This window comes from Entamoeba dispar, genomic scaffold (assembly GCF_000209125.1).
Source record: "Entamoeba dispar SAW760 scf_1105229459055 genomic scaffold, whole genome shotgun sequence".
Lineage (NCBI taxonomy): Eukaryota > Evosea > Mastigamoebida > Endamoebidae > Entamoeba > Entamoeba dispar.
This window is the reverse complement of record NW_001853501.1, coordinates 1-22,840: the sequence shown is the minus strand read 5'-3', so window position 1 is coordinate 22,840 and position 22,840 is coordinate 1. Positions and strand designations below refer to the sequence as shown.

Here is a 22,840-nt window from a genome sequence, read left to right as displayed (position 1 = left end):
AAAGAGAAACATTTGAAACATTAAATGAATCTAATGTATTAATTTATTATCAATTTAAGATGCCAGTTGTTTCTAATAGAGATTATGTCTTTAGACAATCAACACGTAAAGTAGGGGATGATTACATCTTATACAATTTCTCTGTTGTTCATGACAAATTCCCTCCAAATCCAAAATTTGTTAGAGCTTCATTCTCTATGAGTGGGTATTATATTCAGAAAACTGAAAACGGATCTAAGGTTACTTGTATTGCTAATAATAATTGTGGTGGTTCTCTTCCTTCTTTCCTTGTCAACTCTCAAGCTAAAAATGTTCTTCCAAAAACTATGGACTCAATTAAAGTTGCTACAACAAAATATAATGCCTGGAAAGAAAAGCATAACCCTGACGTAAAACCATGGAGAAATATTGTTGAGCCCACAGAATAAATAACTCCTTTTTCTAATTATGGTTTTTCTTTTACAAAAAGATTCTCTTTTTCTATGCAAAGAATAAACCAAACAAATATTGTCATTATATTGAATAAGTTGTTGGGTTTTGTAAGAAAAGAAAACAAAACAAAAACGTTCAGATATTTACAGAAGAATAAACTTCAACTGCAATAAAAAATATAATAAAAAAGAAGTAAAAAAATTATCAATGAAAAAGTGAATAAGAAAAATATTAAAATATAATAATAATAAAGAAAAAATCCAAAGAAACAGAAAATTATATTATTTAAGTATTAAAATAAATCTATTTTCAAAAAAAGTTAATTTTTAAATAAAAATTATCTTAAACATTGTTAAATTCATATTATAATATTATTAATCACTGTTAATTTTTTATTTATCATTAAGTAATTCTTCTTTTTGTTCACTTGGACAAGTGACAACTTCATTTTTATTTTGAGGGAGTTGGTTAGTATAATGATGTGTTTCATTCTTTGATGAGTTATTTTCTTTATCAATAGAGTCTAAATATTGGTTATATCGTTTTAAAAATATTTCAAAATAGAAATTAGCACCATTCCAAACAGCCCAAAAGAAACAGAATAACATCCACACTATATGAAGGGATTTATATTTATAATATAAAAATGTTGGAAGAATAGTAATAATAGTATAAATGAATTGGGTTAATACCATAAGGAATAATACTGATTGTTTCATTCCTAACGTTTGAGTAATAAAGTAATACAATTTATGAGGTCTTTCTTGTGTTAACCATCTAAAACTTGTCATATAACCTTCTTGATAAATTAAATCATGTTTAAATACTTCAGTAATAATTAAGTAAGAGGTTTGCCATATTGAATAAGCAATCATTGGAAAAATAAATCCATTTGTAAATGAAAGTGATTGGGGAATTTCAATAATATTTCCCCATCTAATAGAATATGTCACCATAGCAGGAAGGAAGTGAATTGATATAGAAGTTAATTTAGTTAAGTCATGAAAGACTAATGAATTAGTCCAAACTGGGATAGCCATTAATAATGGACCATTTGTTAAAACAAATAAAATTTCATACATTGGTGAAATAATTTTAAATCCAAAGATAAGGATAGTTGTTACTAACAATAAGAAATTAGTGTAATAACAGAAATCTAACAAAAAATAATGCCATTTATTCATTCTATAAACTAAATACCTTGCTGTTACTAATGGAATTACAATAAATGCATAAAATACTGGCATTAATTCTGCACGAACCATAAAAACATATTCTGAAAGAACTAGTAATGCTACTCCAAGAACAAATGTTACTTTGTCTAAAAAAACAATATTTATTTTTTTATTTAACCCTTCATCAATTGGTTTAACGATTTCTTTTGACGCTCTTAATCCACTTCTTATAGAACTTCCTAATAATCTTTTATTCATATTATACTCAAGAGACAAATAATCTATAACTGTTGATTGGTCAATCTCATTAATAAATTCTTGTGACTGTTGGTTTTCATGATCATCGAAATTATCTTTTGATGAATCTTCTTTCATATTATTATAAATGCACAAGAAAGGTTTTAAAGTTCTTTTTATACTTTGATTAGTCCATTTGTCTTATTTCTTTTCCTTTCAAAGAACTTCGTAATGTAATTTAATATTTTTAATGATTTTTTTATTTTTATTTATTAACATTTTTTTATTATTATTATTTTTAAATCAAAAAATTTTTTTAATAAATTTAAAAAAACTTAAAAATCATAAAAAAAAAAAGGGATTTTTTGTTATAATAATGAGTGATGGAAATGAGATAAATAATCATTATCCAGATTTCTTGAATAAAGACTTTGTTCAAGTTAGGCAATTAGATAAAGGAGCATTTGGGAAAATATTTGTTGCACGAAGAAAAGATGATTCTAAAGTATATGTCTTGAAAATGATGTTTGGAATGACAGACAAAGATATTGAAACAATTAGAGATGAAGTAATTGTATTAGCATCAATTAATCATAAAAATGTTGTGAGATATTTAGATGCATGGATTGAAACTATGGGAATTGAAGAGTATAATACTTATTATAAAAGTATTGAAAGTGATTCAGAAAGTAATAGTGAAGAATATTTAATTCATAGCAATAAAGAGGATGAACATTTACAATCATTTTCAAGTAGATTAAATGAAGTCTCTTCAAGAAAACCACAAGGAGATTTTAAGATTGGAATAATTCCATTTAATGACGATGACGATTTTGATGAAGATGACTTTCAAGAGCAACAATGGGATATTGAAGAAGATAGTGATAATATTAATAATGATATTCAATGGGGATTTGATGAAGATTTCGATAAAGAAAATCCAAATAGTATCAATGAAATGAATCAAAAAAGTAAAGGGTTTGGAAGTAATGAAGAAGAAGGTGATGACTATGAATATATTACTGTAAGTGATAGTGATGAAGATTATTCTCAAATATCTGAGCTTGAAACAAATAAAGAAGAACCAATTAAATTAAGTGGAGAAATTACAAACAAAGAAATAGAAGAAAGAAAAATTAAACAAATTAGTATTGATAAAACCAATGTACAATTAAATGAAACGTTAAGTGAACGAGTAAAAGTAGTGGTAATTCAAATGGAGTATTGTAGTGGAAGTAATTTAAGTAGGATTATCGAATCACAAGAACTTCACTATTCGAAGAAAAATGCTAATGAAAAAATAAATTTTTATTTTAAACAAATTATTACAGGGATTCAATATATTCATTCAAAAAATATTATTCATGGAGATCTTAAACCTGCAAATATATTTAGGGATGGTGACATATTAAAAATAGGTGATTTTGGATATGCTTCAATGGCAAAAAATAGAAATAAATGTAAATTTGTTGGAACACCAGGATATACTGCACCAGAAGTTTCAAGTGGAAATTATGATACTTCAATTGATATTTATAGTCTTGGAATAATTCTTCTTGAGATGTGTATGAGTTGTGTTACAAGATCAGAATTTATTCTTGGAATTGAATTAATTAAAAAAAGGCAAATTAATGAAACGGTTAGTAAATATTTTCCTCAATTAAGTCAATTAATTTTAAATATGACTGAGTTTGATCCAAAAAAACGTCCAGATGCAAATCAAATACTTGAAAAAATTAGTGGAATGGAAGAAACCCAAAGGAAATTAGAATATATTAAACCGTTACTACAAAATCATAGTTCAATATTCCAAAGTATTGTTAATAAAGCTACATGTCAAATTAATAATAATTGTGTATTTAGGGAACAATATATTCAATCAATTAAATTTGTTGAAGATCAAACAAGAGAAATTAATAAAAAAATTGGAGCTATTAATTGTTTCTTTTATCCAATTATTCCTTTTAAATGGATTGCCGATGAAACAGTAACAAGTCCAATGATGAATAACTCAGATAATGAATTACTTGTTATTTTAAATAATTTTGTTGATTTAATGAAAGTGATTATGATAAATAGAAAGAAAATAAGTACAACAAATACACCATTACATATTCAAATTCCATTATATGAATTAGGAAGTAATGACGTAATCAATTTTGCCTCAATTATGTTTATTAAGCCAAGTAGTGATGAATCAATTATATTTGATATGTGTGATGTTTTACAAGAAGTTAATGAAATAATGAAAAGGTGTTGCAATATAAAATATAAAATAATAATTTCTAATTCACAAATCAATGATATTATTGTAAGACTACCAAAGATAGAACAAAATAAATTATTTAATGGAGAAAATACAATGAAAAGTACATTAAGATCTTTAAAATTATTAAAGAAAAATAAAATATTTTCAAATGATTCATCAATTCAAATAGTTTTAGATAATTTTATTCAACAAATAAAAATGTATAATGAATTATTTGATGATTGTATATTATATTATAGTTCTAATATCCATACGTTTAATGATCAAGACCCATCTGTCATTACATTTGAAGTTAATGTTAATGATATTAATGTTATTACTGGTGGTTCTTTAAGAAGAATTGGAGTTGATTCAAGAGAAGCAAGTGTTGGATATTTATTTAATGTTTCAGTAATGGCCATGTGTTGTGAACCATATTTAGTTGAAGAGTATATAAAACAACAACAAAAAGAAATGATAAAAGTAATAATTGAAACACCAAATAATATTTTAAAAGAAATGATTGGATTATATTTTGAACGAAGTGGATTTAAAGTTATTGATAAAAGTGAATCTGAAATAAATGCAAATCAATTAGTAAAAGTTAAAGTAAATGAACAAAATTGTATTGTCACATTTGATGAAATAGAATTTGGGTCTATTCAATTATCAATTCAAATATATGAAAAAAATAAGGTTTGTATAGCTCGAGATAACATGAATATTCTTGATGCTATTGAATTTTTAAAAACACTCCAACGTCATAAAATTGATAAAAATCAAATTTCTTTTAGAATTGCAGAATTTGATAAAGAGATAATCCAAGAAAATAAAGAAAAAATTATTGTTAAAAATAAATTTATTCCTGTTATTCCTTTACAAACAAATTATATTAAAATGATTATGGAAAATGGAATTAGAACTACTTTAAATGAAATTCAAAAAGATAAACATTTCGATAAAATGACTTTTAATAAAATAACTGAAAAAGTTAAAATGGTTAATTCTTTTATTACTTCAATAGCTTTTACCATTAGTTCTCCAAAAATTATTATATTTTATTCTTCTATTGATGAAGAATATGTTACACTTGTAGTTCATCCTTCAAACCCTCAAAAATTATAATTTTTCTTTGTAATTCTATTTTTTGTGTTTCTCTCCTCTTCTTCTTTTCTAACAAAAGCAAAAAAAAACAAAGAATGAGGGTTGAAAATGAAATCAGCTCAAAAAGTTTGTAACAGTTTTTTATATTTTTTGTCATTTTTAGTAATAAAACTTCATTAAGAAAAAGAACTTAAAAGTGTTAATTTATTTACATGAAGTTTGTTTTAATTTAAAACTAAATAATCACACAAAGGACTACAATAAAATATTAATTACTTTAGAAGTAATAAAAAAGATAAAACGTTAATGGAGAATAAAGAAATTCTTTATAGTACATTGATTAGTATTGATTTTATTGAACGTATGTTTGTTAATAGTACGATTAATTATGAAAAATATGTTCAGTTGTGTAATCAAGAATTTGAAAGATTTATTCGTATCTATCCATTATGTCAATTTAACAGTATCAGTGAAATGTATGATTCATTTGAATTAGAACATGGTTTAGGATATCAACGAGTAACTACAGGAAAACCAACCATTATTCAACATAAAATAATTTCAAATGGAAGGTTGATTATTGAAGTTACAACAAATATTCTTTCAATTATTAATTTTGATTTTATGAAAATTTATGATCTTCAAGAGTATTTACGATTATTAAATGCGATTAATGTTCAATTATCTCCATTTGAAACTAAAAATGTTCAATTTGAACAAAACAAAAAAGAATTAAGAGAATTTGAATCTCGCCTAAAGGGATATAAAGTTGGTGATGTTGATAAGTTGGCTACAGCATCAACACAGTTAGTTCATTTACTTAATTCTACTCTAAATGTCTTTAAAGAAATAAATAATTGAAATGATTCAAAGTCTTTCATAATTTTTGAAGAAAAATAAAAAATAAAAAAATAATAAGAAAAAGAACTTATAACAACAATGAGTGAAGGAATTAACGAGGAATCAAAAATTCTTACTTTAGCCCAAATACAAAGACCATTTCTTATGGATGGGAATGTAGTTTTATTTGTTAAAAAATGGAAAAAGAGATATGTTGTATGGAAAGATGATAAATTATTTTTCTTTGAAAAGAATTATGGAAAAGAAGTTCCTAAAGAAGTATTTATAATGAGTAGTGACACTACAATGACAACAGAAATAGACCAAAAAGAAAAAAAGAATGTTGTTAGATTTAAAGGAGTTTCAGGTGAAATTATGATATTAGCTGATGAAAGTATTTCATTTATTGAAATGGCATTTAAATTATTTAAAACTAATTTAGGTTGTGAAAAAAAGAAAGAAGAAATTGAAAAATTAAAAGGATTTCAAAAAGAAACTGAAGAAAATAAAATTCCTCCTTGGGAAGAAATTAAAAATAAAATAAATATTAAAAGTAAAATTAATGGAAAAGAATTACAATTATTATTTAAAGAATTAGGAAAAACAGTAACAGAACAATATTTTTATTCAATTGTAAAAGAAATAATTTGTCAATGGAGTGATGATGAAATTATAGAATTTGGATATCAACAATTCTGTGAAGAAGATTTAGAAGATTTTGGTTCATTGTTTGGAGGAAGAGATAGTTCTTCAACTGAAATTCAATTTGTATTAGGAACAAATGAAGAAAATATACTTAGATTACTTGAAATTTATATGAAAATATATAAACAATTTAAATTGGAATGGAGTGAATTAACAAAATGTTTATTAGTAGCAATGGCATGTTGGGAGTTGTTTTCAAATACTGAATTATTTAATGTTATAGTTATTTACTTGAGCAAACAATTTGATATTTATCAACTTTTAACATTCTTACACCTTTATTGTGAATTTGAATCTGATTTAAACTTACCGTTATGGTCTTCATTCCCTTCTCATATAGAGTTATTATTCAAATCGTTTGATTTTATTTTTTATTTCTAACTAATATAAAAATGTCTTATTATTATAGAATTTGTTCTTCTTGGACTCTTGAGCAAAAAAATTTACTTATTTCAATAATTGATGACACTTGGGAATGGACACAGCAACAAATAAGTGCATTAAAATCTTTGTTAATCCCTTCGTAAATACTTTTCAATTATTCTTTATTCACGTCTTTATTTCTCTTCTTTTTTGATTCTTTTCTTTAGTTATTTATATCAAATATGTAGATAGATCTTTAAATAAAAAACTTTGAAATTAAATGGAAGAAATCAAACGACCAATTGAATATTTTAGAAATGCTTTATTTAAATACTTTGATAAATATCTTCGAGAAATTACATTAAACAAAGGAATGGTTAAAATGTCTCTGCCTTTAGCAATGTTTTTGAGTGGTATTTCTTTTGATGTTTATGCTGAAAATGAAACTATTAAAGCTGAACGAGATGAAGTATTCAAATATTTAAATAAAGTTCAAATAAAATCTCTCTACAACAAACATCATAGAAATAGTGTTAATCCACTTTCATTCATTCTTACATCAAATGTCAATGAATTGATCCTTTCAGACATTCCTTCAACATTTATTTTAACTGATCAAATTAGTCATCATCTTGTTAATCTTAAAGTAGAAAATTGTCCTTTTAATTTAGGTTCAATTAATACTGAGTGGCCTATCTTGACTCAATTAGTCATTCAAAAAGCATCTATTCGTCAAATCTCCCCATTCGTTTTTGTTTGTTATTTTTGTTGTGTTATACTAAAAAATTCTTGTCTTTAATTTATAGACAAAAACAAATTTTCCTGTTCTTAAGAAATTAGATCTTCAACACAACTGCATCAAAGTATTAGAAAATATTGATGAACGTCCTTTTGAGTTTGTTTTAATTACTTTTTCAAAAAAAAAACAAATAACTTATCTTTAAGTGAATTAATTCTTGCTAATAACCATATTCAACGTATTTCTGTTCCATTACCAGGATCAATTAGTTTACTTGATCTTTCATTCAACCAACTGACAGAAATTAAAGAAATTTCTACATTTTTTAATCTTCGAGAATTAAATCTCAGCAATAATGAAATTTACTTTAATGATGAGATGAGAGGAATCTTCAATAAAATGTATTCCTTAACAAATCTTCATTTTGAAAATAATCAAACAGTAAATTATAGACAATTACTTATTGAAGAGTTACCTTCTGTAGAACTTGGACTTAATGTGTATATTGATGGTTTATCAGTACAACCAGAAGAAAGATATCAAGCAGTTGATAAAATCTCTAGATTGGGAAGATCACATTTTGAAATAGAAAAAAATGAAGAAGAATTTACTGAAAAAATAATGGCTATTGCTAAGAGTCAAAAGGAAGTCTTAGTCATAGAAAAGAAAGACGACGTTGCCCTTGTTACTTCAGAAGCGAAAAGAGAAATGAGACTTTCTGGAAATGCTTTAATTTCTATTGGAAATGGAAATATTGAATGTCGTGTTAAATTTGGTGAAGAGGATGCAGATTTTATGATACAAGAAATTTATAAGTTAATGGAAAAACTTCAAAACAAACACCTTCGACAAGAAGTTAAATCAGAATCAACTACAGAAGAACTCATTGAACAAAAACACATTAAAACCATTGTTGCAGAAAAACAAATAGAAAAAGAACCAAATCAAACAGTTCCACAAATACTAACCCAATCAAATACTAAAGATGAATTTATTGAAGTCAGACCAGTTTTTAAAGGAATAGATATTACTTCAAGTGATATTTCTGATAAGGTGTCTTCTTCAATGCATTTTAAAAGTGTTTCTGATGCTCAACCAAAGAAACAAAAATTACCAATTATAAATACTCAATCAAATATTATTGATAATCAAGAACAAATTACTGGAGAAAGTACAAGTTCAAATAGTGTTAATGCTTCTTATATTTTTGATGAGCCATTTGAATAATTCTTTCTTCATTCAAACAGAATTGTTTTATATTTTTTATCTTTGAATTCTGTTATTTTTGACTACTCTAAATAACTTGATTTACAAATAATATATCTAAAACCTTTTTTATATTATTATTGGTTATAATCTTCTCATTTTTATGATTAATTATTAACTAAATATTCTCCATTATTAGATAATTTTGTTTAATTTGAATAAATTCATAGTGAAAATTAAAAATATTTCTTTGTTTTATCGAAAGAAATATGAATTTAATACAACAACATATACCATATTTTCAAAATGTTTTACCATCTTTATTTTATTCAAATAAGATACTTACTTTTGAAAAATTCGTGGATGGCTATTATAATTACTTCAGCAACCAACCAATTAACTATAAACTACCGTATATCAAACAGCCTTTAATAAAATAATTCAAATAGTAGTTAATGAGTTTGTTATTGAATTACATTAAAACAAATTATTAAATTACATTATTTAAGATACAATAAGTTATAAATAAATTTAAAGTTACATAACACAAATGTAAATCTTTATAAATTAATTTAAACAGATTTTCATTAAATTTAAGAAGGGGTAGCGTATTACAAATACTATTCTTATAACACCTATGACGTAGGTTTAATAAAAAAACTACAAACGCCTATAACGATTTGTAAAAAAAGTAGTTAATTAAGTGTTAATAAATTTATTTTGTGTTGTTCATGTTCAGTAGAGATTAATCCCTTTGCTTTAAAAATGTTTACTCATCAAATATTAGTTTATTCTTTAGCTTTTGATTGTTGAGGAATGAGAAAACTATTTCCTCATCCATTTATTGTAGAATAAAGTATTTTAGATATTTCAGACTTAAGTATCATCATTTAAGTTCTGTCTATTTTTAATGTATATTATAACTTCTCTTCTTTACTTTCTTTTTTTAAGAAGATATCCTATCATATTATATTACTATAAATAATTTTTATTTTAGTATCAACCACAACAACCAGACCCTTTTTCTTTGATAATGCCCATATTATCAAATATACGTGCAATCTAACAAGTAAATAATACTATAATCTTTGTAAGTAACTGCACTTTTATAATAAATGATATTCTTACAATATTGAGTAAGATATTTTTCTAACCAAATGTAAGACCATAACCAATGATAATTGGGTATTCAATGCTTAGATTTATTTTAGGATTATGTAAGATCTCTGATGTGCTACATTCGAATTCCTAATGATATTTGTAATAAATAAAAAATTTTTTCGTTAAACAATAAAACATTTTTAATTATTACCAAATCCTTTTTAGAGTATTAATCATAATTGACTAACCAATCCAATAAATACTCTGGAGTGAAAAAAAATCGGTACAAAGTATTTGTGGTGTCAAAATTAACAAAATGATGTATAAAACCAATTTAATTAAAGAGGAATTAAATGTCCTTATTTTAAAGTCCTTAAAAAACTATTTTAAATTTAATTAATTTATGTAGTCTTAAGAAAAGGAAAATAAAACATAATTTATGTATCATTCATAATTCTTTCATTATTTTGAACCTTAAACTAGAACTTAAAAAAGTTTATTTCAAAACCCTTTATGTCACAGTCATACCACTTCAAAATTGTTTTGTTAGGACCTACTTATGTTGGTAAATCTGCTATTTCTTTTCGTTTTACTAAAAACACATTCATCACTGCATATGATCCAACTATTGAACAAACCCTTAGCAAGACAATTGAAGTTGATAACAAACAAATTTATTTAGACATTTATGACACTGCAGGATCAGTTTGTTTTGGAAAACTTTTTAACACTCAACCTTTACTTGCAACTCATAATTAAGGAACAATTTAGAACACTACATGAACTGTATATTAAAGAAGGAGATGGATTCATTTTAGTTTATGCTGTGAATGACAGTGATTCTTTTAACAGTGTCAAAGATATTTACAAAGATATTGTCAATATTACCACCTCTATGAATGAGGGTGTTACACCACTAACTCTACCACCAATAATTATTGCTGGTAATAAGTGTGACCTTGATGACAAAGTTGTGGCAACTGAAGAAGTTCAAGAATTTTGTAATGTCTGTGGTTGTGATTTTCAAGAAATATCAGCCAAACACAATAAAAATATTAGCCTAGTCTTTGAGACGTTGGCAAGACGGTTAGTCGAACAGCAAGGAAGTGTACAAAAGAAAGTTGGTTGTTCAATCTTATGATTTTCCTATTAAACAAGTATGAAAATTCATTTATTTTTAATAATAGTTTTTATTTTTTTTATTTTGACATCTTAACACCTCTCAATCTTAAAGTAACAAAAAGACACGTTTTCATAAAGAACTATTAAAAAGAATTATTAATCACTATTAACAGATGCAAAGAAATATAGAACGTTGGCCACAAAATGTTGCTGGTCCTTATTATGTTGATAAGAAATGTATTGACTGTGGGAATTGTAGAAGACATGCTCCAAATAATTTTGGTCGGATCAATAGTGAAATTCACTCTTATGTGAAAAAACAACCAACAACCCCAGAAGAGATAGAATCATGTAATAAAGCTATTGTTTGTTGTCCAGTCCATGCTATTCATAAACAAGAGCAAACTAACTAAATTAATTAAAATAAAAGAACCATTGTTTTTTATTAAATTAAATCTGTTTTTTCGATTCCAATGAATGGAGTAACTTTTCCTTCTTCTGTGTGATGGATAAACTCAAAAAAATGATCCCATTGACCATTTTTCTTAGCATATTCACCTATCTCTTGTTCAATTTGTATATATGATTGAGTACAGACAGAACAAAGATGAGAGTCTTGTTTTATGTTATAACGAGCACATACATCGTCTATTCGTTCTTGCATTGTTACTACATAGTCCCATTTTACTCTTTTATCAGCATAACAAACAATATCAATTTCTGTTAATTTCCCTGGAATTCTTATTGGATTGACGTGTTGGGCAATTATTTGACAAATTGACTCACTACACCCTAATTGTCTTGCAACACTAGCACCCGTTAATGGATGATTTTCTTTAGTAATCAAAGAACGTGTTTTAGTGATATCATGGAGTAAAGCTCCCTTGATTAAATTGGTTTTATTTACCTTACAAAGTGGTGTGATTAAGTCATAAATTTCAAGGGATAGTTGCATTACTCTATATGAATGAGAGTAAACATACATACTTGTATTTGTTGTTCTAAGCATTTTCTTACAATCACTGATAATGTCTTGACTATCTGTATCAACAAGACTCATTTATTTTTGATTAAATTGTAGTTTGAGTTTTATTCTTTCTAATGATTTAATAACAAAGAACAAAGAGAATAAAAGCTTTCTAGATAATCCAAGAAGAGAATTATAATTTAATAATATTGTTACAAATAAATATAATAAAATAAAATTTTTAAAAATTGAAAAGGAAAAAGGAACTTCAAAAAATACTCAAAAAGATGAAATCAGCCTCTCAACTTTCATGTCTCCTTCTCAAAAAACGATTTGTTCCTAAAATGAAAGACATATTAGAAACAGAGGATCAAGTGTCACACAAAGATATTGTAGAGTATATTAAAAATGGAGTAAAAGATGAAAAAATATTAAAAGAAGTGCCAAATGCTGAACAAAGTACTGTTGATGCACAAGTACTATCAGGTACTTTTACTCACACATGGCCTCCAGTCACTTCAGAAGGATGTTTAAAAGATACTATCATGTTTGTTTATATAAAAGTACAAATTGAAGGAGAAACTGCTATTGTTGCAAGAACATATGGGGTTGATGTCAGCAAAGAAATAAAACACACGTACAATCAATTATTAAGATTAGAACAGACGTTAGCAAGTAAATATAAATCAGGAATAAAAGTTGACACTAAAGTAATTGAAGTAGCAGGGTTAAGTCAGCAAGTCGAGATTATTAAAGGAGAAGAAATATTAAAAGAAGGAAGTGTTATAATGATTCGAGTTTGGAGTGGTCAATTAATGATTTGTGATACATGTTATATTGGTAGCAAAGGAGTTATTAATTTAACTAAATTTGTTGGTAGTAATAGTTCTAGTGTATTCTTCTCATTTAAAGATGAAGAAGAACCAGCAGAAGTATTATCTAAATTCAGAGATAAGAAACAACAAGAAGACGAAGATGAGTTAAAAGAATATGAACAACAAAGAAAAGAAACTATGAAAGAAGAACATAGACCAAAAGTAGAAACATTAAAAAAAGAAAAAATTAAAGCAATATGTTATAATAGTCAAAAAGAAATGCCTTCAAAAAATGCATTATACATTAATTCTGATGTAAAAAAATATGCTATTTTATTACCGATTAATGGCAAATTAGTTCCATTTCATGTTGCATATATTAAAAATATTACTACAAGAGAAGGATTTTTCCGTATTAATTTTAATGTTCCTAGAGAGACTGAAGAAGGAACAGTTTATGTAAAAGAATTATCGTTTCATGTAAGAGATTCAGATAGAATTTCAAGAATAGAAAATGACTGGAAAGAAATGAAAAAAAAGTGGAATGAAGAAGAGAAGATTAGGAATATTAGAGGAATGAAAGAAGAGAAATTGGTGTTAAGAAAAGAAAGTGTTCCAATACTTAGATCAGTTTGTATTAATCCAGTGTTAAAAGGAAAAAGAACTGAAGGTATTCTTGAAGCACACATGAATGGATTTAGATTTGTTTCATCAGGTGGAAATGTAGAACTAATGTATGATAATATTCAACACGCCTTTTTCCAAAACGGTGATACAGAAACAGTTATATTATTACATTTTCATATGGACCCACCAGTTATTATTCAAAACAGGCCTATATCAGACATTCAATTTTATAATGAAATTATGGATATTTCACTTAATATTGATCGTGGAGATAGGTATTATAGCGAAGCAGAAGAAGCAAGAGAAGAAGAAAGAGAAAAAAGAATTCGTGCAAAATATAATCATTTATATGCTGAATTCTTAACAAAAGTAAAAGAAAAAGATATTCCTGTTAGTTTTGAAGTTCCTTTCAGAGAATTAAAGTTTGGAGGAACAATCAAAAGAAATACAGCCACTTTAGTTCCAACTGTTAAATGTCTTATTAATATTTCTGATGCACCGTATAAGGTTATTGAATTAGATACAATAGAAGTTGTGGTATTTGAAAGATTATCAAGAAGCCTTACATTAAAAAATTTTGATATGGTTGTAATTTTTAAAGACCATCACAAACCAGTATTACAAATTAGTTCAGTTTCAAAAACTGATTTAGACCATATCAAAAAATGGTTAAATAAATGTGAAATCAAAAGTTATGAAACAGTCCAGAGTTTAAATTGGGTAAATATTATGGAAGCGGTTAATTCAGATCCAGTAGCTTTTGCTGAGAAAGGTTGGTCATTCTTAGATGCAGACAATACAAAATCTGATAGTGAAGAATCAGAAGAAGTCTTTGAACCTGATGAAGAGTTAGAAAAAGAATTAGATGCAGAGGATGACCTTTCTACTGATCTTTCAAGTGAAGAGGAATCAAGCTCAAGCAGTGAAGAAGAGGATGATGATGGAGAAAGTTGGTCTGATCTAGAAAGAGAAGCTATTAAAGACGATCTTGTCAAAGACAGAGAAGAACATGAGATGATAGGTAGAGCTCAAATGATGAAACAACGTCAAAGAGTTCAACAAAGAAGACCATCACAACAACGAAGCACTACAATACAAAATTTCTTCAAGAAAACATCAACAACTCCAACAACATCCTCTTCTAATAATTCTAGATTACAACCGATTAAAATTAATAAAGCATTTGTTCCTACAAAGAAGCCAAGTAACTTAGGAGGGATAAAACGTCCATTCTCAAGTAATTATGCAGGAACGAAGAAACCTTAAATGAATGACATTTTTATTTTTTTATTGTTTTTTCTTTTATATTGTTTTTGATACTAATTCATAACAGAACTTATTATTAAAGAAGAATTAAGAAATAAGATTAGTTGTGGAAGAAATGGATTGGATAGGATATTATATTCTTGGAGTCACTACTGCTATTATTGTTGTCTTCTTAATGATTGTGACATTCCTTACATGGCTCTTCATATCTCGTTGTTGGAAGAATAAATACACAGAAAGTGAAATACCAAATGATCCTTTTGCTGAAGTAAATTACACAGCAGTTCAAGAAGATGATGATTTGCCATTAAATGGTAATGTTTGTTTTTATTTTAGTTATATATAACGATATTTAATAATAAAACTAATAGTAAAGTAAATAAATTAAAGTAATTAGTTTTATTGTTTAATTTATTTTTAAAAAAAAATTAGGTTTTTAAAATTAAAGAAAATCTTTTTAAAAAAACAAACATAGTAGAAATGTCATTGATAGACAAAATGAACAGTGATGAATATGAAATGGTATTGATCACCTACCCACGCTCATATGATATATCAAAAATTAAACAATTAACTTATAACTCTAAAGGTAAAAAAAATACTGTAGTTCCTATGGAAAAGACTTCATACCAAAATGTTATTCCATTGGTTAATAATAAGAAAAAGATGTCAGTTTCAAAACCATTTGTTGATGGATTTGAAGTTATTATTCCTGGAGAAAATGAAGAGCCAGAAAAAGAAGAAGACATTGATTTCTTTCATTCAACAAAAGAGCCCAAATATCATTTTGTTGATTGGCGTAATATCACTGTTCAAAGTAAACCAGAATGGCTAACCCTATGTAAAAAATCTGAGCCAAGTCTTACTAAACAAAAAGAAGTTAAACAAAAGAAATTATCTAAAACAGAACCTAAGAAGGAATCATTGAGTGAAAAAATTAAACGTAGGAATACAAAAATATCATCATCTTCTTCGTCTTCTTCTGACTCAGAATAAAAAGGCTATGTTTTATAAACAAAAACCTCTCTTTAAAGGAATGAATTGGAATTATTTTTATATGTCTATTTTTTCACATCTTCTGATTGTTATATTTTATGTTGTGAATTATAAATGTGAAAAATAGTAAGTACAATTAATTTATTCTGAGTCAAGACTTGAGTTGAGATAATACCTTGTTATATTCTTTTGACCAAATTCTCCTGTTAGAATTGAATGGATTAAATTCTGTGCCTCTCCTACACGTTCTTTATCACAGTTAAAGAATAAATAACCATATATCGTTCCATTTTTAATACAACACTCTCCAAATTCTACTACAGAAAGACGAAGTTGTTCTAATACATATTTTTTATTATCAGAGGCAATAGCAAGAGTAACAAGTTCTTTTTGATACTCTTTTTTATCCCGAGCTTGAAGAATAAATGGTGTGGAATAAAAAGGACCTCCAGGAAGGTCAAGACATAAACATATCCTTGAATGTTGATGATTTCTTGAAGAAGAACAATATGATTTGCAACAATTAAACGAGTATTTTTCTAAACCATCTTTTAGAGTAGATGGTCCTATTTGAAGTTCATCATAATGGTCAATTTCAACTAATGCCCGATCTGGATGACAAATTGAACATGCTGGTATTATTTCTCTGTCGGTCTCTTTTACACATGTCATTGCAAAACAAGCTTTAATTATTTGTTGAGAAGAAAGGTGGTGATATTCTCTCCATGATGTGGATAAAGTAATCGTTGTTGTAAAATTACGGTGGCGATATACTGTTTGTGTTGAAATTGCTAATTGAGGTGGTTTTAAATCAGTTGGTATTTTGGTTGAAATGTGTAAGTATGGATACATTAATAGAAAAATAAATAAAGTAGAATACCCTAATTATCGTATTTTCAGTTTCAAAATTGAGTATATCGAACGAACTTTGTTCTATTTTTGTTAGTGTCGTATTCTAAGATTTTTATTTTATTCAATGCTAACTTCTTTTATCGATTCAAAAACAAGAATCATGGATTAATATTCAAAGTTATTAAAAATGGAATTTCTCTCTTTCGTTTTTTGAAATTTCTCATTTGTAGTACAAAAGTTAATAAAAACTTTTTAAAACAAAGATATAATATTTAAAGATAAGAGTATGTTTCAATTATTTTAACACTCCTCAATTAGACTCTTAATGTACTTTGTATTGACATAGTTCTTATCCAAATCTAATGACCAGAACATAACACCTCCAAGTTTTTTCTTACATAGATAGTCTGCCTTATATTTAAAGGTTTCTTGAGTATCAAAAGAGAACCATTGGTCGTTTTTGTATCCATACATTGTCTTTGATTTTGAATCAAATTTAATATTTTCTTGTGGAATCAAAGCATCTATTTCATACTTAGACAAATATCCATTTTCTCCTGTACAAGTTCCACTTTTACTAGCTCCTGTTGCATTAGATCCCATTTCATGATCAGAACTTGATTTTAATGTCCAACCTCGTCCATAATGAGCCATTCCTAACATAATTTTAGTTGATGGAACCCCAGCATTTAAGTAAGCTGTAACAGCGTCATCAACAGAAATTCCATCAGTGGCATATAATGCAGTATGAGGTCCTGTAACTGAGTCCCATGATCCGTGAAGGTCATATGTCATTAAATTAATCCAATCTAAGTATTTATAGAATTTACTTATTTCAATGTTTTTAATGTTCCATGGACCAGCAGGTGCAGCAATTGTCAACAATAGTTTGGATTTCCCATTACCTGCTTCTTTGTCTATAGCTTCTCTGAACTCTTTTAATAATAATGTGAATGACTGTGTATCTACAGGCCTTCCACCTTGGTCTTCATTTGCAGGATATTCCCAATCAATATCAATTCCATCAAGGTTGTATTTTCTTGCAAAATTCATTGCACTTTTAATAAATGTGGCACGAGTTGCTTGCTTTTCTGCCATTTGACTATAAAGATGTTTTGTTGAATCATAGAAATTAAAATTCCATCCTCCAATTGAAGCAAGAACTTTGAGATTAGGATTTCTTGATTTCATTGCAACAATTTTTGGGATCATTTGGTCATCATTCCACTCATACTCCTTAACTGTATAGGTTGAATCAAAAACAACAAAGGCGTAATTGATTACATCCACAATTGTTGGGTCGATATTATCTGTTGTGTATTTACAAGTCCATCCATCAATTGAATTGAATCTGTACTGTGCCCAATTAGTATAGTAAGCAACTGTTTTCTTTGGGACACTAACTTCTGGCTCAGAAGATTCATGTTTAGACTCAGAGGAATCTGGTTTGACTTCAGAAGATTCATGTTTAGATTCAGAAGAATCTGGTTTAACTTCAGAAGAATCTGGTTTAACTTCAGAAGAATCTGGTTTACAGTCAGAAGAATCTGGTTTAATTTCAGAAGAGTCTAGTTTACAATCAGAAGAATCTGGTTTAATTTCAGAAGAATCTGGTTTAATTTCAGAAGAATCTGGTTTAATTTCAGAAGAATCTGGTTTAATTTCAGAAGAATCTGGTTTAATTTCAGAAGAATCTGGTTTAATTTCAGAAGAATCTGGTTTAGTATCAGAAGATTCATGTTTAGATTCAGAAGAATCTGGTTTAGTATCAGAAGAGTCTGGTAACTTCTCAAAGAAATCACCTGGCTTTTTTTCACAATCAGGAAGATCAAGGAAACTCCAAACACAAGGGTTATATTGTGTTCTACCACATTTACAAACAGTTTCTCCAAGGCATTTACCTGGTGTTCCTTCTGTTGTTCCATGACACCAAAGATAATTTTTATTATCGGTACAATAAAATCCGTTAGAAAGACCTTCACAATTGTAAGCGTTTGCCATGTAAGTGAGATAAATTAATGCCAGTAGCGACATTGGTGATTAATGTTTTTTAATTTATTATAAAGTCCTTTTATATTAACCACTTTTCGTCTGAAAAAAAGAGATATGATTATCACAATGACTGTTACTAATTTCTTTTCATTTTAGATATTATGATATATTCATTAAAGCATAATGACTTTCTTTTCATTTTATTTAGTTATTTTTTATTTAGATTTTTTTTTAAATTTAACTTGAAAATCATAACTTGAAATGACATGGCAAGAGTATGTAGATGTTGAATTAATTGGTTCTGGATATTGTAAAAGTGCAGTGATAATTGGGATGGATGGAACTGAAAATGCAGTTTCACTTCATTGTCATTTAGAAAAGAATGAAATTGCAAATTTAATATCATTGTTTGGTGATTCTAAGAAGAGACAAGCAGGAATGAAATTAAAACTTAAAGGGACGGGGTGTATTATTCAGTATGGAGGTGATAGAACAATCACCGCCATGTCAGAAAAAGAAGATGAAGGTTTTGTTATTGTAAAAACAAAACAAGTAATAATTGTTGCGACGTATGGAGACTATATGAAAGAAGAACAATGCCTTTTAGTTGTTGAAAAATTAGCTGATTATCTAATTCAAAAAGGTTTTTAGATAAAAAAAAATTTATTTAAGACAAAGAAAATATAACAAAAATAAAAGAGAAATGATGAATTAGAAGAGTTATTACATATATCAATATAATTATCGAATTCTGATGAAATAAATTCTAAACCAGTTTTATTTTTAGAATTAGTTAAAGAAGAAAGAGAACCAATAATCGAATGAAGTTTGTTAAGTTGAGATAAAGTAAATACTGATGTCACTTTATTAATGTCAATAGCATCAATCAATGAACGAAGAGAGTGAAGAAGAGAATTGATATTACTCTCTTCTTTGAAATCACAAAAATCTATTAAATTAATAAAATAAGTAATTGTTAATGTGTTATATATTGAAGTTGGTATAAATTCAAATAAGTAATTAAAAACCATTGATAAATAAGGAAATAACTGAGGAACGTTGATTGAAAATAAAGAATTTAATAAAGTAGGTATTTCATGAATAATTTCATTTCTTTTAACAGCAATAATTGAAATAATTAATTCAATAAAAATGATGGCACTATTTTCTGAGTCTATAGTATTAATAAATGGAAGTAAATAAGGAATTAAATTGATATGAATTGAAATTAAAGAGATATTAGAAATTAGTAATTTCTGTAAAGTAATATTAGTATTATACAATAAAACATTTATTATATCTTTGATTAGTACTTTTATTTTCTCTTCATTAAAGTGCAGAGTTTTTTGTTTGACTAGTTCAAGACGTAATTTATTAAGAAGAATCATATTATCATTATCATTATTTTTTGTAATATTTTCTATATCTCTTTCTAATTCTTCACTTTTTAAAGAATTTGATGGTAGAATACTTAAAAACTCTATGACTGATGAGTACATACTTCCATCTTTCTCAACAATAGAAGGTAAAAGCTCATTAATAGTATTTTGATGATAAATAATTGATGTACTGTTTTTCCATTCATCCATTAAATAATTGATATAATTCATAACAATATTAATATTTGGAGATTTTTCTAATAAAATATGAAATACATTAATGTATTCTATTGAATTTTCTTTTAATTGTTTCGTTTGATTTAATAAAGTAATTACAATGATACAATCATTTTCTGTTGTAATAATTTGACACCAATTGAGTAATAGTTGTATTTGTTGTTCATGAGATAGGGTTAAATAAATTTTCTGAATAATTTCATTAATGTCATGGTCTAATTCTTCTTTTTGAATGATAGATTCATTCTTTTGTATCTCTTTGATAATATTGGAGTATTCTTCAAGTAATTTGAAATAATAACAATTTAATGAAATAATACTGTTCTTTATTTCTTCTTCATTGTCTTGAAAAAGAATGCTATTATGATAATACTTTACCAACTCAATAATACTTATAACCATTTCACTGTTAAATTCTGTTTGTTTAAGTTTATATTGAAAATCATCAAATAAAACATTTGCAACATTAATAAAACATTCAACTGTTTTTATTTCATTAGGAATTTGTTCTCGTTCTTTAAAAGAGAATTTTGTTCTAGTTAATTCTCTTTGATAAATAATATGGTTTAATCTTTTTAGAGGTTGAATAGCATTTTTATTAATACAGTCTTCTAAATGAGATGCTGGCAATACAATAAAATACAATAGATTTATTTCATTTTTTGGAAGAAGATTTGAATCAATTAAGTTTTGATAATTATTGAGTATATATGAATAAAACAATGGTTGGTCTTCTTTGAGAAATAGTTGGTTCATAATAAACATTGCCATTTCTTCCGGTATTTCTTGAAACTCTTTTTCAGAAAAATATATAAGAAGATATACCAATCCATTGCATTCAGTAATAAGATAAAATAACTCTTTTTGAATAATATTTCTTTGTTCCGTATTTTGGATAATTAGTTGAATAAGACTTTTAACACTTAATTCAAGATCAAAAAAAGGTCTAAGGGTTTTTAATTCATATTGGTCCAATCCGATGTCAAGAATAGCAGCATAAATATATTTCATATACTCTTTTATTATTATATTCATATTTTCTATTTTAATATTTGGTAGTATTGAATTTATGATTTGTTTTAGTTTGTTAGTATCTCTTTTTGGTTTTATTTTTATAACAAATGTGTTATCCCCTATGAATTCTTCATCGTCTTGTTCTACATGAATTTTCGTTAAATTTGGAATGATCCCCCATTGAATTATTGTTTCAACCATTTCAATAATATGTTTTTGTGTAAAAATTGGTATGTCCTTATCTTCTTCGGTTTTATTTTCATTTTTCTTGAAATCTGAGATAATTTGATTAAAAACAATAATAATATTCTCAATAAAAACATCTTTTACATCATACTTTTGAATCATCTTTTGAATTCTTTGTTTCCTATCCTCTTCTTTTTCAATTTTGTTAGTTCGAAAATCGATAAATTTAATACAACTATCTGCAACAACTTCTTCAGGAATATGTGATTTATATGTTGGTTCCATTAAAATTTCAATTAATTTTTTTGTGTTATCTTCCATTAACAAAGAAAATTACTCTTACTGAGTTCATTTAGAAGTTTTCTTCTTCTTCATAAAAACAAAAAATAAACTAAACCTGTTTTATAAAAAGATAGTAAATTATCTTATTAAAAAAAAGCAATGATATTTTAATATTTGAGTCCAACTTCCATTAAACAAAATAACCCAAAATAAAACTCTTAAATTCAAAATCCCTTTTGTTGAATCAAATCAACATTTAATAAAAAAAAATTGGTTTAATAGAATGAAGAAATAAATAGAACTTCTTGGGTTTCATGAAACCAAGAAGTAAACCACTGACTTGAAAAGGGATGTAAGTGTAGTTTGACTACAAAAGATAATTCAAGACTGAAAAGGCAAGAGACAGAACTACAAAACTATATTATTAATAGGATAATGAACATGATATTCTTCTTTGGTTTACTTTGTTGTATTGTAAAAGCTGATTTATTTTTATTTGATAAATTCGATTTAATTGAAGAGCTTTCTTTTGGAGGTCATTTATATGACTCTTTGGGAGAAGAACAAGATGATGAAGCATTAGATGCTTTTATGACATTATTTGATACAAATGATTTCTTGTTGGCTGATACTATAAAGGGAAAACGATGGAAAAATGCTCGAGTAAAGATGGCAAATAAAATTGATAAAGCAAAAATCCGTGTAGTAAGAAAAGCAGAGAATGCTGCTGCTAATATTAAGGGTGCACTAACTGATGTCCTTGAAGAATCAACAGAGTGGATGGCTAAAAATGGAGATGCTGTTGTTGAAGTTTTGGAGAAGGTTGAAAAAGTTGCAGATGTAGCTAGTAAAACAGCTGGTGTTGTTGGAATTGTTGCTACAGCATGTACACCAATGTTCCCTCCTGCAGCTGGTGTTGCTGGTACTGCAATAGCAGTTTCTCAAGTGGCTAAAG

The 22,840-nt window shown here is 26.6% G+C and overlaps 12 protein-coding genes across 12 annotated transcripts, besides 24 other annotated features; 8 read left to right on the top strand and 4 right to left on the bottom strand.

The window, feature by feature from the left end:
* Positions 1 to 59: 59 nt before the first annotated feature.
* Positions 60 to 428, top strand: EDI_120300 (phosphatidylcholine transfer protein, putative; the record flags this gene model as incomplete). Its single annotated transcript, XM_001735334.1, has 1 exon — positions 60 to 428. One exon carries the CDS (start codon positions 60 to 62, stop codon positions 426 to 428), a length of 369 nt encoding a protein of 122 aa, XP_001735386.1.
* Positions 429 to 600: 172 nt separating this feature from the next.
* Positions 601 to 711: a microsatellite.
* Positions 712 to 811: a sequence feature (AT_rich).
* A 13-nt stretch (positions 812 to 824) lies between these two features.
* Positions 825 to 1,982, bottom strand: EDI_120290 (uncharacterized protein; the record flags this gene model as incomplete). The annotated part of the gene is made up of 1 exon (XM_001735333.1): positions 825 to 1,982. One exon carries the CDS (start codon positions 1,980 to 1,982, stop codon positions 825 to 827), a length of 1,158 nt encoding a protein of 385 aa, XP_001735385.1.
* Positions 1,058 to 1,080: a sequence feature (AT_rich).
* Positions 1,755 to 1,784: a sequence feature (AT_rich).
* A 104-nt stretch (positions 1,983 to 2,086) lies between the features above and the next one.
* Positions 2,087 to 2,145: a microsatellite.
* Positions 2,146 to 2,149: 4 nt separating this feature from the next.
* Positions 2,150 to 2,201: a sequence feature (AT_rich).
* A 19-nt stretch (positions 2,202 to 2,220) lies between these two features.
* Positions 2,221 to 5,217, top strand: EDI_120280 (interferon-induced, double-stranded RNA-activated protein kinase, putative; the record flags this gene model as incomplete). The annotated part of the gene is made up of 1 exon (XM_001735332.1): positions 2,221 to 5,217. The coding sequence occupies one exon, from the start codon at positions 2,221 to 2,223 to the stop codon at positions 5,215 to 5,217; it is 2,997 nt and encodes a 998-aa protein (XP_001735384.1).
* Positions 3,140 to 3,172: a sequence feature (AT_rich).
* Positions 4,105 to 4,129: a sequence feature (AT_rich).
* Positions 4,227 to 4,258: a sequence feature (AT_rich).
* Positions 4,919 to 4,956: a sequence feature (AT_rich).
* Positions 5,218 to 5,408: 191 nt separating the features above from the next.
* On the top strand, positions 5,409 to 6,057 carry EDI_120270 (uncharacterized protein; the record flags this gene model as incomplete). The annotated part of the gene is made up of 2 exons (XM_001735331.1): positions 5,409 to 5,413; positions 5,478 to 6,057. The coding sequence occupies 2 exons, from the start codon at positions 5,409 to 5,411 to the stop codon at positions 6,055 to 6,057; spliced, it is 585 nt and encodes a 194-aa protein (XP_001735383.1).
* Positions 6,058 to 6,088: 31 nt separating this feature from the next.
* Positions 6,089 to 6,114: a sequence feature (AT_rich).
* A 21-nt stretch (positions 6,115 to 6,135) lies between these two features.
* EDI_120260 (uncharacterized protein) lies at positions 6,136 to 7,268 on the top strand (the record flags this gene model as incomplete). The annotated part of the gene is made up of 2 exons (XM_001735330.1): positions 6,136 to 7,097; positions 7,151 to 7,268. 2 exons carry the CDS (start codon positions 6,136 to 6,138, stop codon positions 7,266 to 7,268), a joined length of 1,080 nt encoding a protein of 359 aa, XP_001735382.1.
* Positions 6,563 to 6,600: a sequence feature (AT_rich).
* A 116-nt stretch (positions 7,269 to 7,384) lies between the features above and the next one.
* EDI_120250 (uncharacterized protein) lies at positions 7,385 to 9,070 on the top strand (the record flags this gene model as incomplete). The annotated part of the gene is made up of 3 exons (XM_001735329.1): positions 7,385 to 7,858; positions 7,911 to 7,999; positions 8,050 to 9,070. 3 exons carry the CDS (start codon positions 7,385 to 7,387, stop codon positions 9,068 to 9,070), a joined length of 1,584 nt encoding a protein of 527 aa, XP_001735381.1.
* Positions 9,071 to 9,515: 445 nt separating this feature from the next.
* Positions 9,516 to 9,646: a microsatellite.
* An 89-nt stretch (positions 9,647 to 9,735) lies between these two features.
* Positions 9,736 to 10,174: a repeat region.
* Positions 9,736 to 10,286: a repeat region.
* A 24-nt stretch (positions 10,287 to 10,310) lies between these two features.
* Positions 10,311 to 10,360: a sequence feature (AT_rich).
* Positions 10,361 to 10,523: 163 nt separating this feature from the next.
* Positions 10,524 to 10,555: a sequence feature (AT_rich).
* A 108-nt stretch (positions 10,556 to 10,663) lies between these two features.
* Positions 10,664 to 11,291, top strand: EDI_120240 (uncharacterized protein; the record flags this gene model as incomplete). The annotated part of the gene is made up of 2 exons (XM_001735328.1): positions 10,664 to 10,855; positions 10,911 to 11,291. 2 exons carry the CDS (start codon positions 10,664 to 10,666, stop codon positions 11,289 to 11,291), a joined length of 573 nt encoding a protein of 190 aa, XP_001735380.1.
* A 28-nt stretch (positions 11,292 to 11,319) lies between these two features.
* Positions 11,320 to 11,356: a sequence feature (AT_rich).
* A 361-nt stretch (positions 11,357 to 11,717) lies between these two features.
* On the bottom strand, positions 11,718 to 12,332 carry EDI_120230 (uncharacterized protein; the record flags this gene model as incomplete). The annotated part of the gene is made up of 1 exon (XM_001735327.1): positions 11,718 to 12,332. One exon carries the CDS (start codon positions 12,330 to 12,332, stop codon positions 11,718 to 11,720), a length of 615 nt encoding a protein of 204 aa, XP_001735379.1.
* A 98-nt stretch (positions 12,333 to 12,430) lies between these two features.
* Positions 12,431 to 12,489: a sequence feature (AT_rich).
* A 37-nt stretch (positions 12,490 to 12,526) lies between these two features.
* Positions 12,527 to 14,947, top strand: EDI_120220 (FACT complex subunit SPT16, putative; the record flags this gene model as incomplete). The annotated part of the gene is made up of 1 exon (XM_001735326.1): positions 12,527 to 14,947. The coding sequence occupies one exon, from the start codon at positions 12,527 to 12,529 to the stop codon at positions 14,945 to 14,947; it is 2,421 nt and encodes an 806-aa protein (XP_001735378.1).
* Positions 13,187 to 13,310: a microsatellite.
* Positions 13,967 to 14,002: a microsatellite.
* Positions 14,948 to 15,062: 115 nt separating the features above from the next.
* Positions 15,063 to 15,943, top strand: EDI_120210 (uncharacterized protein; the record flags this gene model as incomplete). Its single annotated transcript, XM_001735325.1, has 2 exons — positions 15,063 to 15,266; positions 15,380 to 15,943. 2 exons carry the CDS (start codon positions 15,063 to 15,065, stop codon positions 15,941 to 15,943), a joined length of 768 nt encoding a protein of 255 aa, XP_001735377.1.
* Positions 15,272 to 15,413: a sequence feature (AT_rich).
* Positions 15,944 to 16,084: 141 nt separating the features above from the next.
* Positions 16,085 to 16,795, bottom strand: EDI_120200 (uncharacterized protein; the record flags this gene model as incomplete). Its single annotated transcript, XM_001735324.1, has 1 exon — positions 16,085 to 16,795. One exon carries the CDS (start codon positions 16,793 to 16,795, stop codon positions 16,085 to 16,087), a length of 711 nt encoding a protein of 236 aa, XP_001735376.1.
* A 300-nt stretch (positions 16,796 to 17,095) lies between these two features.
* EDI_120190 (chitotriosidase-1 precursor, putative) lies at positions 17,096 to 18,829 on the bottom strand (the record flags this gene model as incomplete). The annotated part of the gene is made up of 1 exon (XM_001735323.1): positions 17,096 to 18,829. The coding sequence occupies one exon, from the start codon at positions 18,827 to 18,829 to the stop codon at positions 17,096 to 17,098; it is 1,734 nt and encodes a 577-aa protein (XP_001735375.1).
* A 155-nt stretch (positions 18,830 to 18,984) lies between these two features.
* Positions 18,985 to 19,028: a sequence feature (AT_rich).
* A 2,392-nt stretch (positions 19,029 to 21,420) lies between these two features.
* Positions 21,421 to 21,457: a sequence feature (AT_rich).
* The last annotated feature ends 1,383 nt before the right edge of the window (positions 21,458 to 22,840 follow it).